General features: G+C 40.4%; 1 protein-coding gene across 1 annotated transcript in view; it reads right to left on the bottom strand.

The window, feature by feature from the left end:
* Positions 1 to 13,518, bottom strand: part of MAP3K15 (mitogen-activated protein kinase kinase kinase 15) — a gene marked incomplete at its 5' end in the record, with an annotated part of 20,529 nt that extends 7,011 nt beyond the window's left edge. The window contains 5 exons of the mRNA XM_010167161.1: positions 2,070 to 2,253; positions 6,443 to 6,600; positions 11,042 to 11,147; positions 11,436 to 11,566; positions 13,391 to 13,518. Coding sequence (XP_010165463.1) covers positions 2,070 to 2,253; positions 6,443 to 6,600; positions 11,042 to 11,147; positions 11,436 to 11,566; positions 13,391 to 13,518 — 707 coding nt within the window. The remainder of the gene's footprint in view (positions 1 to 2,069; positions 2,254 to 6,442; positions 6,601 to 11,041; positions 11,148 to 11,435; positions 11,567 to 13,390) is intronic.
* Between the last annotated feature and the right edge of the window lie 321 nt (positions 13,519 to 13,839).

Below are 13,839 nucleotides of genomic sequence, written 5' to 3'. Positions count from 1 at the left end.
GCTGAACCCAAAGACAGCAGAGCAGCTAGATACTCATACAAAATGCCATTTTGTTACCTTCTCTTGCATGCACACACACACATACACACACACACACTCTCCCTTGTTGCTGGTCTCACAAAGTGGTAGAACTGGATATGCAGCTGTTTAAAGAGCCTGAATCAAACCAATGGGTTACCATCAGCTGCTCCACCAGCTGTACCTCTAGGCAGAGAGCACTCTGCTACCTGCCTTCCTCACCTCTGCTCAACTGTGTTAACAGACATATATCTGCTCCCTCTCCAACACCCAAGGCATCTGCCCCACTCACATATCCCCTTCCCCTCAGTAAGGACTCTCTCTCTTAGCAGTAGCCTGAAGGAAATCTCATGGCCCTTTCCAATTCACCTTGAAAGTAAAAAGAAATAAAAAGAAAAAGATATTGAGAGCTTACTATAATCCTGATTGCCAGCTTGCAGCTACGTAATAGGAAAGGTAAGGAAGTTCTGTCAACTCAGCATGAGTCACTCATCCATGAAGCTAAAATACCACAGAAGTTTTTGATGCTTGTCTCTACAAATTATGTGGAAGTGGGGCAGGAAAAGAGCCAGAAGTTAAAAGTTGTTCAGAGAGCTCTGTCATACTCCATGGTACAGGACTGATGTTCAAATGGCCGAGGTTAAACAGTCACAGAAATGAAACGATATGTGTCACCTTGTGAGAACTGGTTCAAGGCATCTCAGCAATACAGAAAATTGAAAGTTGCTGTCCCAAGAGTAAGGGTTGAGATTTACTCTGGGCTGCCTTTATTGCTGGAAAGAAAAAAGGGATAGAGACAGGATGGAAAGATGGGGACAAAGCTGAGGAAATTGGCAGTGAGGAAAACAGTAGAGGGAGGAGACAACAGAGTGAACTGCTGCAGCTGAGATTGTGGCAACTGCTGGGCCAGGACCTGCCTTACGCCCCCAAACTTCCTTTGGAGATGGCTGTGGCAGCCAGCACAGCTTTCCCCAGCTCCACATACTCTGCTGCAGCCACCTTGCTTTTCCCTCTCCTCACCCAACACACAGTTTTCATACCATCTGCCCACTCTCTCACATCCATGGTTATCACTGAGCTTGCTTCTTGCTGCAGCCCAGTGCTTAACCCTGCAGCACCAGATCCTCAGGCCATCTGAAAAAGCTCCATAACCTCACCAATGAGCAGGAAAAGAGAAGAAAGGAGGAGGGGAGGAGAAGGGAGGGGTCAGGTCAAGAGATGATGCCCATTTCCTTGCTGAAACCAGTTCAGCTAGATGTTATAAATTATTTCCTAGATTTTCCCCTTAGAATTCCATTCTTTCAAATGTTCCCTGCTGAGAGGGAAAAAGCTCAAAAAGGGAAACAATTCAATTTACATTGGGAGTGTGTGCAAGTGTGTGTGTGCAGACAGGGGAAAGAAGCAGCAAGACCAATGGCTTTGCCTGTTTTTAAATGGACAGCTCATTCAAACACTAATTATTTATTTGGCAGGTCTATATTAAAATTTGTCATCACTGAGAAAGTGGCTGATACACTGAGGGGGGAAAGAACATGCTAGGCAGATAAAACAAAACAACCTGCTAAACAGCTACTTCAGCACCTATGTGCCAAATTTCCAGGTTACATATCAGGTTTGAAAATGCTGACCCTTGTAGACCTGAACACCTAACAGACCCACATTTTCAGATGCCAAGCACCTACTCTAGAAAACTCAGCTCTCTGAAGTGTATATAATTGTGAATCTAAGATGCAGAATTGCTTTGGAAACTCTTAATCGAATGTCATTTTTCTAATTCTAATTTACTATAAATGAGGCATTTATTTTTGAGGAGAAGAAAAATGGGGTTGGGAGGTTTCAGCAAGCAAAACACAAACAAGTCACCATACTTTGTGGGAATTGTTAAATCTAAATATGTCTAATTACAAATCACAGGCACTTTCAGCAGTTGAGTTCCTGCTGCTTTCCTGGCACAAGAAATATCCTTAGAAGAAGAGAGTGCTTAATGATTCCAATCTTTTATATAACACTTAATGATGATGTTGACTTGCATTTGGCTGACAATTCCTTACCTGAAGGCTTGAATGCAATTCTGTTTTTCTTGCCCTTGTTTACTTGTTTCAGGAAGGAATCTCTGAGCAAATCAGATGCTGTAACACGTTTACTAGGATCAGGTTCAAAACAGAGCAAAATAAAGGCCCTTGTTTCAGCGGACAGTGATTCTGGAATTTCAGGATGAATCTTAAACATCCCAACCTGCAAGTAAAACACAAATGTAAACTGTGTTTTACACAAAAAGCACAACACATGGACCTGTTGGAGCAAGTCTAGAGGAGGGACACAAAAACAGTCAGAGGGCTGGAACACCTCTCCTCTAAAGAAAGGCTAAAAGAGTTTGGGTTGTTCAGCCTGGAGAAGAGAAGGCTCCAGGGAGACCTTATTGCAGCCGATTGAAGGGGGCTTATAAGAAAGATGGGAACAAACATTTCATCAGGGTCTGTAGTGACAGGACAAGGGGTAATGGTTTTGAACTAAAAGAGGGGAGATTCAGACTAGGTATAAGGAAGAAATTTTTTTTAAAATGAGGTGGAACAGGTTGCCCAGAGAGGTGGTAGAAGCCACATCCTTGGAAACATTCAAGGTCAGGCTGGTTGGGGCTCTGAGCAACCTGATGTAGTTGAAGATGTCCCTGCTCACTGCAGGGGGGTTGGACTAGATGGCCTTTAAAGGTCCCTTCCAACCCAAACCATTCTCTGATTCTATAATTATTTTAATTAAACAACTGCAAGGAGGCCATAAGACAAAGCTCTCTTAGTGTGATCTTTCACACTTTCGACGACTCTCATAGAAAAGGAGCAATCCAGGTACCCACACAAAACAGAAAAGTGACAACAAGGCTCTGATCCTGTTTTACTTCGTTGTAACCATGGATTGAGAGTTCATGTGGTACTACGCAAATGTAAAGTTATGGATGCATTTAACCATCAACCTTCAGGCCATGCCAGGATATGCACATTATCCACACCAAGCGTTTCAAACGGTGCTTCTCCTGTCAGCCACAAATTCCTCCAGCTATTGCACACACTTCCCATCACCCCTGCCTAGAACTGTATCTCTCCATTGCTGGCTCTTCCAGTACATTTGTGCCCAGAAACGGGAATAACATCCTCCTTGAGCACCAACTGCCTGGGGCCTGCACCTGTTCTGCTCCTGCCACTGCCAAATTTCCGTGTGCAAATGCTCACAATGACCTTGCCAGACCTTGTCACCACCCCTGGCACTTGGGCCAGTTGTCTTCCCTAGCCTTTCAGTGTTATTTAACTAAAAATCACGTGATGCCCAAAGGTTTAACAAGATCCCCCCGCTCTTTCTTTAAGTAATGAAAAATGTGCTTCTACAGGACAGGTTGTTCCCTAGTGATTTTTCCATCTCCTTCACTGCCTTCTTATTCCCTAATGCAAATGTGCCATAAATGTTTTGAAGCAAGAGCTGTGTAACACATGTGCACTGCATGGCATGTATTTATGGCTTGTAGTCTCTGCATCTTTACATAAAGCAGGCTCTAGAGAACAAGCAGGAAGAGAGTGGCCACGAGGGAGACAGGAGCCCAGCAGTTAAACAAGTGCCAGCTGCTTGCTAAAATGAAGAGCTGTTTAAATAATCTCATTATACAGCTGCATTAACACACTGTAGCACCATTAGGCACTCACAATAGTGGTTCAGCTTCAATGCAAGTCGAAGGAAAAAATGTGAGCAGTCGTGCTTCTGTTCAAATGACAGTACCGAATATGAAATGCTAATAATGCATGAAGCCCTTCCAAACCATGACTCTAAGCACATTCAAAACCCAGCATTTCCTGCATGTAACATTTTTAGTATATGCAGCTTGCTAACCTCTGCAATTAAATTGATTTCTTTAATAAAGACATTAAATAAATAAATAAGCTGATGTTATGTCCTGCTGGCAAGATACAACTTCTATACGTTTACCTTGTCTGACGGAGCATTTTATCTGATTTGTAAATTCCCAAGCATACTTTGAACAGTGCTTTATAAATGGGGTTTACAGTTTCAACACTTCAAAACATCAGCCCAGCAAGATTTTTGCTTCGGAGCAGAGAGAGAAGACAGTCACCTGTTTGCTGTGCCCTGACAACTGCTCTTGACACAAGCATCCATGTGGTCAGCCCACTCCTCCTTGGGCACTCTGGGGACAGGCTCACACACACAGCTTCAGCTGGGGCAGTGGCACCAGCTGGTAGCACTGCAGTGCCCTTAGGCACTGAACAAAACCCAGGACAGTCCAAACCAAGACCAGGAAATTTGAATCCATGTCTCTGATCTTATCTTCAGCTGTGTGGTTCAAGGAGAGTAAGTTCTGTTGCAAGCATCCTGAAACTCTGTGGCAATGTTAGTTTATTTCCATTCAGCTGTCATTCGCTTGCACTCCTTTCACACAGATGTACACATACTGTGCTCATAGACGAAATACCAGATAATGTACAGCCAGGAATTATTTCCAGTTCTGTTCCCTCTAGCCCCTTTTCTCTACTTTGTCCAACTCTTTGGTCATTTACAATCTCTATACTAACTCCACAGTCAGACTCAGACCTCCCCTCTCCTCACCTGCCCTGTGCACGACAGTGTGCGTGTGTGGAGGTGGAGACCTCAAAAGTTCAACATCCCAAGTTTTCCAGGCTTGTTTTTACATGCCTGCCTAGCTGGCCTACTTCATTCCTGGCTTCAAACCCAGCTTCCAGCTTGTGTAGTTTTATTACACAACAAAAAGAAACCACAGTTTGCAATTTATGGTGCCCAGCAAGAAGCAGTTCCAAGCAGGTCGCAGCAGAGTCAAGAAACAGAAAACAAAAACAAATGCTTTACTGTAGCACGTTAACTCAGCCTGTAATAACAACACTAAAAACTCTGCCACATCCTTGAAGAAAGAAGGGCAAGAAATTTAATTTAAAAAATTACAATTCTGAGACTTCAGAACACAGCTCTGTGGCTTGGAGATGCTCATGGACAGGACATAGGGACATGCACAGTCCTGACAGAGCTCATCTCATGAGCCTGTGCAGAGCTCATCAAGCACCCAGAACTGAACCAGCGCTTCCTGACAGATCAATAAACTGTGCTGAAAAATAAGACATGTAACTCACTGACCAGTTCCACTACATGCCTGACAGATAAGATGAAAAGGCATCTGCCAACAGAACCGCTTCTTACATTTACAGCCATGTGGAAAAAAGTCCTTCCATAGCTCCCCCTGGAACGCTTTAATGAACCAAACCATGTTCACCCAGGCAGCTTTTCTTGAGGTAGTGCCACAAACTGACAGCACCAGGGTGACATATTATACCATTGCAATAACTACATCAAAGCCTATAACCATTCCTTTCTTCGCTGTTTAGCTGTGGTGTATGGGACAACTCACAGGCCCAGTATGACGCATGGCGTTACGTGCTGTGCAGAATTGCAGCCCAGCTGACTGCACTTGATAAAGATCTGCTTTTGCTACCATGGTTCCAGTAATAATTATTCTAATGTTCACCCAGTGACTTTCAACAACATACATAAAAAAATTAACAATACTGACTACTTAAAGCAGTTTGCTGGGTTATGGATAGGGTATTTTCACCATTATAAGAATGAGGACTTTGAAGCATACGTAAAAACTTAAGTACTTTACTAAAGGTCTATTGCAAGACAGTGGAAAAACCAAAAATTTTCAGTCTGCATATTTGACACATTATCATATCATAACTTTTAAAGTACTGTTAGTTTTAGAGTTAAGACAAGTAACTTTTTTCTGAATACTTTTATTATCAAAACTATGTGAAGCATTCTCTTCTCAAATGTTAACCTGTGCATTTGGAAACAGATACACTAAGAAAAATAAAGTACTAGATGCAATAGTTTACCAAGGAAGTAACTGTGATCCAAAGGACCAGAAATCCTGGGAAGTCAGCCCCCCACCCGCTTCCACCATCACTTCCATGTTGCAGAGACTGGGCCTCTGAAAGACAAGGCAAACAGATCCTCTGGGAGGGAGGCTTATAAAAAAGGACTTAAAGGAGTGGAAATAACTTGGTTGTCATCGTTGGAGAGAGTGATTGCCAAGAAGGAAATCATAAACCAAGAGTAGGAGATGATAGAAGTACTAGGGTAGAGAATATTAGCTTTCATAAGTCTTCAGTCGTTTTCCAGGTTGCTGCTTTGAGTCATGACCTATTCCCAGCACAAAAATAAATGATCACCCCCTAGAGCAAAACAGATTAGAGCAGAGAAGGATCATTCAGTGAGAATTAAGAATGCAGGTCAGACTGTGGCTTTGTGCAAAACAACCCGTGCATCAAAAGGTTACTACCACTTAAATTAATATTAAAAAAATAAGTTAGTATTTGAAAAATCATAAACTTTATAGCAAAAAAGCTGCACTTACTTTAAACATTGCTGCTTGAGGCTCCCCTAGTTCATGAAATGGAGGTTTGCCTGTTGCCATTTCAATAATGGTACAACCTAGTGACCAGATATCAGCTGGTGCACCATATCCTCGTGGTCCTTTATCGATAATTTCTGGAGCCATATACTGCAATGTTCCTAGTCAGGACAACAAGAACAGTCAAGTGTTATAGCCTTCATTCTTGTTAAAGAGAATTAACACATCACTAAGCAGCCCAAAATTTGTCAAATGCAACCTGTATAGTCAAAATACTTAAGTTCCAACATCAGCACTGAAAACTAGACAGAAACTTATATTTTAACACCATCACTATAAACTGTCTTTCCCCCCCTTTCTAACGCAAGGCTTCAAATTGCTAAAAGTATATTCACAATATAATCCAAATGCTTCCTCAGAAAGTAAAACTCTATCAAACAACTTTTGCAGACCAGTGGAGATTACAGCTGGCATGTGAAAAATCTTCTCCAAGGCTGCCTCCCTACTAGGCCTGCTGCTTATCAAGGAAAAAACAAGAGATGGGAGACAGCAGAGTCTTTTGGATGTGCTTGAGATTTCTGACATCCAAGGTAAACAAAAACAAAACCAAAACAAAAAAGAAATCTACTGAAACTTCTAAAGTTATACAGCTATATAAAAGGTGTATATACAGCTATATAAAAGCTATATAAAAGGCTGTTAAAAGGTGAACTTGAGTGTCTCTAAAGTTTGCCTGTAGACAACCTGACTGTAATACCAGTTATAGTACTGATAAACAAAAAGAAAATTAAAAATGAAATAAAAGATAGTAAATTTGTGATCACTAATATTCAATCATATACTAACACAGCTAACAAGAGATCTTTACAGGAAGACATCCCACACCAACAATGGAAACCTATAGATGTTCTGAGTGTTTCAAACACTACAGTACTTTCTCCACATAAATTCCTACCAACTCTGTTAGGACATTTTTAAATTAAATTGGTTTTCTTCTTAAGAATGCAATAACATTACACTGTGAAAAAACTGTGAACTATTAAGTAAAGGCCATCTGATGAAGATAAAAGGGACTGGATATTACTAGTTTCATTAAATACGACTGCTGTAAAACAAAAGTTCAAGACACAGCTTCACCCTCAGTCTGTGTGTCTTGAATGGAAGGATATTACATCTAAACCACTAGAAGTCTGATTCTTCAATCATGTGATTGTATTACATAAACTCTGCAAATTTTAGACATTATCTACTGAGGTAAGGAACAAAATAAATTGCAAGAGAGCTTTTAAGACTCTCTGGGCTATAGGTACCTGCTTACTGATTAGAAATCCAAAATAAGAACTTAAGTAAAATATTTATTCTCATGGTAAATTACATCTCTGAGGCACAAACACAGCAGCAAACATGCAAGAGATCAAAGAAGGCCGCAAGGAAAGATTTACCTTCTTTTGTTACAATATGGTGATTTTTTTTTTTTTTTCAGATACTATTTCTCCATATATCATCTCTATATAACAAACAGTTGCTAAAAATCCACTATAAAGTAAGTAGAACACAGACAAAGACAGAGTGATTTTCCTCTAGTATCTGTTCCAGTCATAAGAGCCATCAGCCATAATCGTGTCTTTCTGGGCCAAAATTAAATTTTGAATGATCACTTTTAGTAGCTGCAAAAGGGTCTTCTTCCATGATTTAATATTTTACTTTACTGAACTCTTTTATATACTTAAAGTTTCCACAATATTCTGTAGAAATGAGAAGTGCAGTATAGTTGTACACCACTTGCTAGTGCATCTCTTTCCCATGGAGTTTAACTGCATTGAGCCAGTCTAACAAAATATTCTTTTCCAGATACCACAAGAAACCTGTACACATTTGAGAATTATTCATTCAGTTGCATAAACAAGATGATTAATGAAAAAAATATTTGTTGAATAATTAGTTTGGAAAAAAATAGTGCAAATCCTTGAAGGAATGCTTCAGACTCTAGCATTTAACCAGCTTGGTTCAGACATACTGTCATTTATGTATCTATCTGTTGTGGCATCTATAAACTGAAGAGATTGCTTCTTGTAGCTCTTCATTCTAAAACAAAACATTCAAATGCTGCATTTATTATTCCCAACTGTACAAACATTTTTCTTTTTTTTCTTCTTTTTAAAGGACTCCTAACTTAATTTGTTGCTAACTAAAGTCTTTAAAGCTTAGCAGGAACTAGATTTGTTTCAAATGCCTGCACCTGATGAGATGTCGATTTCATGAGATATTGATGCAGACACCACAGAATCATGGAATGGTAGGGGTTTGAAGGGACCTCTGGAGACCATCTAGTCCAACCCCCCATCATATGCTGTGCTCAGATCATGATGTAATATAGGTCCAGTTTCCAATTCACAAGCTTTGCTAATGATGAGTAAAAAAAGGTTAGAAAGGTAAGTTATTTCAGAACCTTAATAATTTTATTTTCATGGCTTCCTTTGTAAAAAAGCTGGACAAACTGCAGACTCACCACTAGACAGGTAATGGGAAGTGTGGAGTAACTGCTGGAGGTAACTAAAATTCAGAAAATGTCTGTGTCCACACACTAAGGGCAGGTATAGTGTCGAAGAAGATCCCAGTGGAAATTACAGCTGGCATGTGAAAAATCTTCTCCAAGGCTGTCTCCCTACTAGGCCTGCTGCTTATCAAGGAAAAAACAAGAGATGGGAGACAGCAGAGGCTTGCTTTCCAGCTCATCTCAGTTGCAGCATGGTACAAGGCTTGATGTACTGTCTATGAGGAACCCGGGGTTGACAACTGGAGCCCCACAGATTCCCCTCTGATGTTTGCCTCTCTACAGCAGACCCTGAATTATAGCTACACAAAAACATAACTCCAGCACACTGACCCCCCTCTTTCCCCCTCATAGAGAGCATCTCTAAGTTTTGGCAATTTCTACCATAAAAGGGGAATGGAAGTGCCTTTTGCCAATCACCATAAAGGTATGACTAGAGTCACTCAAGTTCCACCTTGCAGGTAGAAAAATAGTATAAAAATAGCCCCAAGAAAGGAGGGAATTAGGGAAGACACCATCACGGTCAGGGAAGATGCCATCACGGACAAGTCAAGAACGACTCCATCTCAGACCTCTGACCCCTGGGACCAGTCAACGGGCTGAGCCTCTCTTTCCCCCCCATTGGGACGCCTTTGGGTAAGACTTAGACTTAGCCAAAGATCTTCCTCAGAAACATAGAAAATCTCTAGAGAATTATTTTACCAACTTAGCGCTTGTAGTAACTTGTCACCTTTTAGCAATTAATAACCCTTTTAGTAACTTGTAACCTTAATGCTTGTGCATACTTCTGCAGACAGTTGTTTATCACCGGCAATCCATACAAATCTGTATTAATCTTGTTGCTCTATTAAAGGTGCTTTTATTTGCTTACAGAGTTGCTGCACAATTTCTTGCTGGGCTGCAGCCTGATAAGGCCATGGGAGTCCCTAGATTGTGACTGGCCGATGGGTGCAGGACACTATCGAGTGAATCTGGCACTGACATGCCCGGACTTGTGGTGTCTCATCAAACTGCGTCCATCTGGAACCAGCCACCCCAACTGAACTGTGCTCAGCAGGACACTGCTAAATTCTGCAGGTTTAGTCATGTAGGTCCATAAATCGTGATAGTGATCAATTGGGTATCACTCAGGATTTAAGCCCAGCCACCCTCAGCTCCTCCAGTTATCTGAGGGTGAGTTGGAACGCAAGGGGGTTTATTTCCTGCTAAATTGCCTTACCACCCTTTTCATGCAACAGGAAGCCTTGCTTATTACTTAAATGGGGGTTGTTGTCTTCTGTCTTCCACACACATGCCTGATGGCTGTGTAAGTGTACCTTGTACTTGAACTGCAGGACACGAGGCTTGTGATTTGTGGTATCAGCCTATGCACACGGCCATATAACAAGTGAAAACATCATGTTACCTGTATCTCCACTGATAAAAGATTAATTATGTGACCATATATTCATTTTTCAATGTGGAGTTTTAGCTGTTACTCAGCAAATTTTGCTTTCCCTGAATATTGCAAGTTTTCACTACCTTGTTGTATATGAGAGTTTTTCTGTAACATACCAGCCTCGTATTTTCACGTAAACTGTTTTTACTTCTGATAACACCAGGTTAGACAGTTGGTTGAGTTTTATAATTACTGTCTCAAAACTGAGAGTATTTATAAGTTTGTGTTTGTCTGTCTGCACTTTCAGACATACTTCAAGAAAGTGTGCATGCATGAGTTATTAATATCAAGATTATTAAATGAAAAAGTTGCTGTATTCAAGTAATTGCAATAAATCAATTGCTACTTAATGAAAAACACTTTAGTAGAAAAACTATTACCCCACCACACTTAAAAAGCTTAAAAAAAAAGTAAAATGGAAGAAAATTACATTTAAAAAAAAAAGATAGCAAATCTGTGTTTATAGTGATCACACTCCTACTCACTCTTCCCTGAAAACAGAGACCTAATTGTGTTTTCACCACCAATTCAAAGAGCCTCTTGGCTCTAACTCTAACTCTAAATCTATCATCAAACCCCTTATAAACTCTGCTAAATTAGTCTGTCTTACCTGTAAACGTTTCAGTGCATGGATTGATTCCTGCCAGCCGTTTGGAAGTACCAAAATCAGATATCTTTACCACACCACTATAGGTGTTCACCAAAACATTATCTCCCTGTGGTTAAGATGTGAGAGAGAGAGAGGGAGGAGAGGCAGATGAGTACAGATTCCAAATCCCAATCTCAATACTCCTTCAAGTTTGCAGTTATCTTTGTAATATACCTTTCTACAAAAGGAATTTTCCAGGAGCACCAGAGACAAGGAGTTGTTCTATTCATTCCTTTTGTTTTAAGCTTCCATGACATCCTATTAAAAATTCTACTTCAATTCAGAGTAAAGCTAACAAGCTAAAGTAAATAAGATAAAAAGCAAATCACAAAATACACACTAAAGGAAAATTTACCTTTATATCTCTGTGTACAATCTGGTTCTCATGGAGATACTTGAGGCCTTCCAGAATCTGCTTGGTGTAAAATTTAATTGTAGGTTCTTTCATTGGGCCCCACTTAGATCTTAGGAGAGCTGAGAGGCTTCCTACAAGAGTTAAGAAGAAAGTGTATCAAGATAGCAAAATCCCCAAATTAACATGAAAATTTTAAGTCTGGATTAATCAGGTGGGGAACACCACTAACCACAGGCCTCCAACTAGACTCTGCACCGCTGATTAAAACTCTCTGAGCTCTGCCATTGAGACAGTTCTTCACCCACCTCACTGTCCCCTCATCTAACCCACACTTCCTAAGCCTACCTATGAGGATGCTATGGGAGACAGTGTCAAAAGCCTCCCTGAAGTCAAGGTAGACAACATCCACTGCTCTCCACTCATCCACCCAGACAGTCATGCCATCATAGAAGGCTATCAGATTGGTCAAAAATTATTTCCCTTAGTGAATCCATGTTGACTATTCCCAATACCCTTCTTTTCACCTACATGCTTAGAGATGGCCTCCAGAATGAACTGTTCCATCACCTTCCCTGGGATGGAGGTGAGGCTGACTGGTCTGTAGTTTCCCAGGTCCTCCTTCTTGCCCTTTTTGAAGACTGAAGTGACATTGGCTTTCCTAAGGCACCTCTCCCATCTTCCATGACCTTTCAAAGGTGATGGAGAGTGGCTCTGCAGTAACATCCACCAGCTCCCTCAGCACTTGAGGGTGCATCCCATTGGGGCCCATAGACTTGTGGGTGTGGAGTTTCGCTAGGTGGTCCCTAACCTGATCCTCCTCAACCAAGGGCAAGTCTTCCTCTCTCCAGACTTCCTAATTCAGCTAAAGGGATTTCCAGTCCACACCAACAGCTTTCTGAAGTGAAGCATCCTCAAAGAATCTTGCATAATTTGAACAACTGGTTCCTTTTTAAGACTAGCTGAAGAGTTTAAAATACCTGAATTGGTTCAATAATATCTTGACATTAGGAACTAATCACACCACACTCTACGGTGCATATATGAACACGAAGTTTAAGTATGTAAACAACAACAGCTGATACTTTTAACACGTGCAGGAAAACAAGTGGAAGAGTTGGTATAAACTCATCACATCTGCATGCATCATACATGTCAGTGTCTCAGCTTTCAGGTGAGAAGGTTATGGGAATTAAAAAAAAAAAACAAAACCAGAAAAAAACTTCTTCCCTATGCCCCAGATGTATTTAATCACACTTCAAATGTTTGTGTCTGGACCTTCCCTAGAAAACCTGAACTTTTTTCCTAGTTTTCTTATTTCTGTTTTTATTTTGCAAATTATATTCATACGAGAATTTAACACTCATTCTGACATATAGTTGACAATGAAGAGCAAATAGCGAAAAGGAGATGGAAATATAACCTAGAGAGGATATAGAGGGACTTCACATCTTAAAATGTAGAGAAGGCTAGAGGAGCAAAACTGTAAATTATGATCAAGGTAAGCATATAATTTTTATCTCTTATCTACCTAGGAAATTGCAGTGCTTTGTATATAGCAATTACAAAATAATACTTAATTACTCAATCAATGTTACTGCTCAACAGAAACTTACCCTAAAAGCTCCAGTCATCATTCAGATGCTCAGGCTAAATAGACTACACAGCTCTAACTCCACTATTTTATAACACATGAGTATTTGACACCAAATACTTCTAATGACTTTATGTTTATAATTACTACAGAAAGGAGAGAGGGTATCAGGACCTGTACACTTCAAATCTATTCTTTATATGAGAAGAATGCCACCTGTAGTTAACATCTCCACAGAAAAGCTGTATACAGTGCACAAACATATTAAGTGCACAAACAAGTGCACATCTATTTGTTTTCACTAAGTTTAGAGGCCCAACTGCTTTTGATTCTTTTGAGAGACTAAGCTCAGAATGATACAAACCTCCTGGCACCTGCTCCATAAAAATCTTAATGTATCCATCTTCCGAAACAGATCCAAGATACTGGACAATGTTCCGATGCTTTAAATATTTATGCAGTGCTATCTCTTCGTGAAGAGGTTGAGAATACCTATGAAAAAAAGAAAATAAAACAAAAATGAGGGGTATCTCATCATGCAGGAAGAGGTTCCAGGCTATGCTTAAAGGCTAGTTTGCAAATAGAATGGATTTTAGGGATACTGATCCAATTCTCAGGAAATATCTTGTCCATGACCTTCAAAATGCAGTGTGACTGGCTGCCTGTTCAGAAAAGGTACAGAGGTAGATCTCAGAGGAACCCTGAAGGAGAAAATTGCCCTCAAAGAATTTATACGTGCCTTTCTTCTGTATTGTCACATAATACTGTCTTTGCCTCTGAAATTCTTTCACAGAATCACAGAATGTTAGGGAT

The sequence above is a fragment of the Antrostomus carolinensis genome, unplaced genomic scaffold (assembly GCF_000700745.2).
Source record: "Antrostomus carolinensis isolate BGI_N321 unplaced genomic scaffold, ASM70074v2 scaffold13444, whole genome shotgun sequence".
Taxonomy (NCBI): domain Eukaryota; kingdom Metazoa; phylum Chordata; class Aves; order Caprimulgiformes; family Caprimulgidae; genus Antrostomus; species Antrostomus carolinensis.
This window is presented reverse-complemented; position numbering and strand designations above follow the sequence as displayed.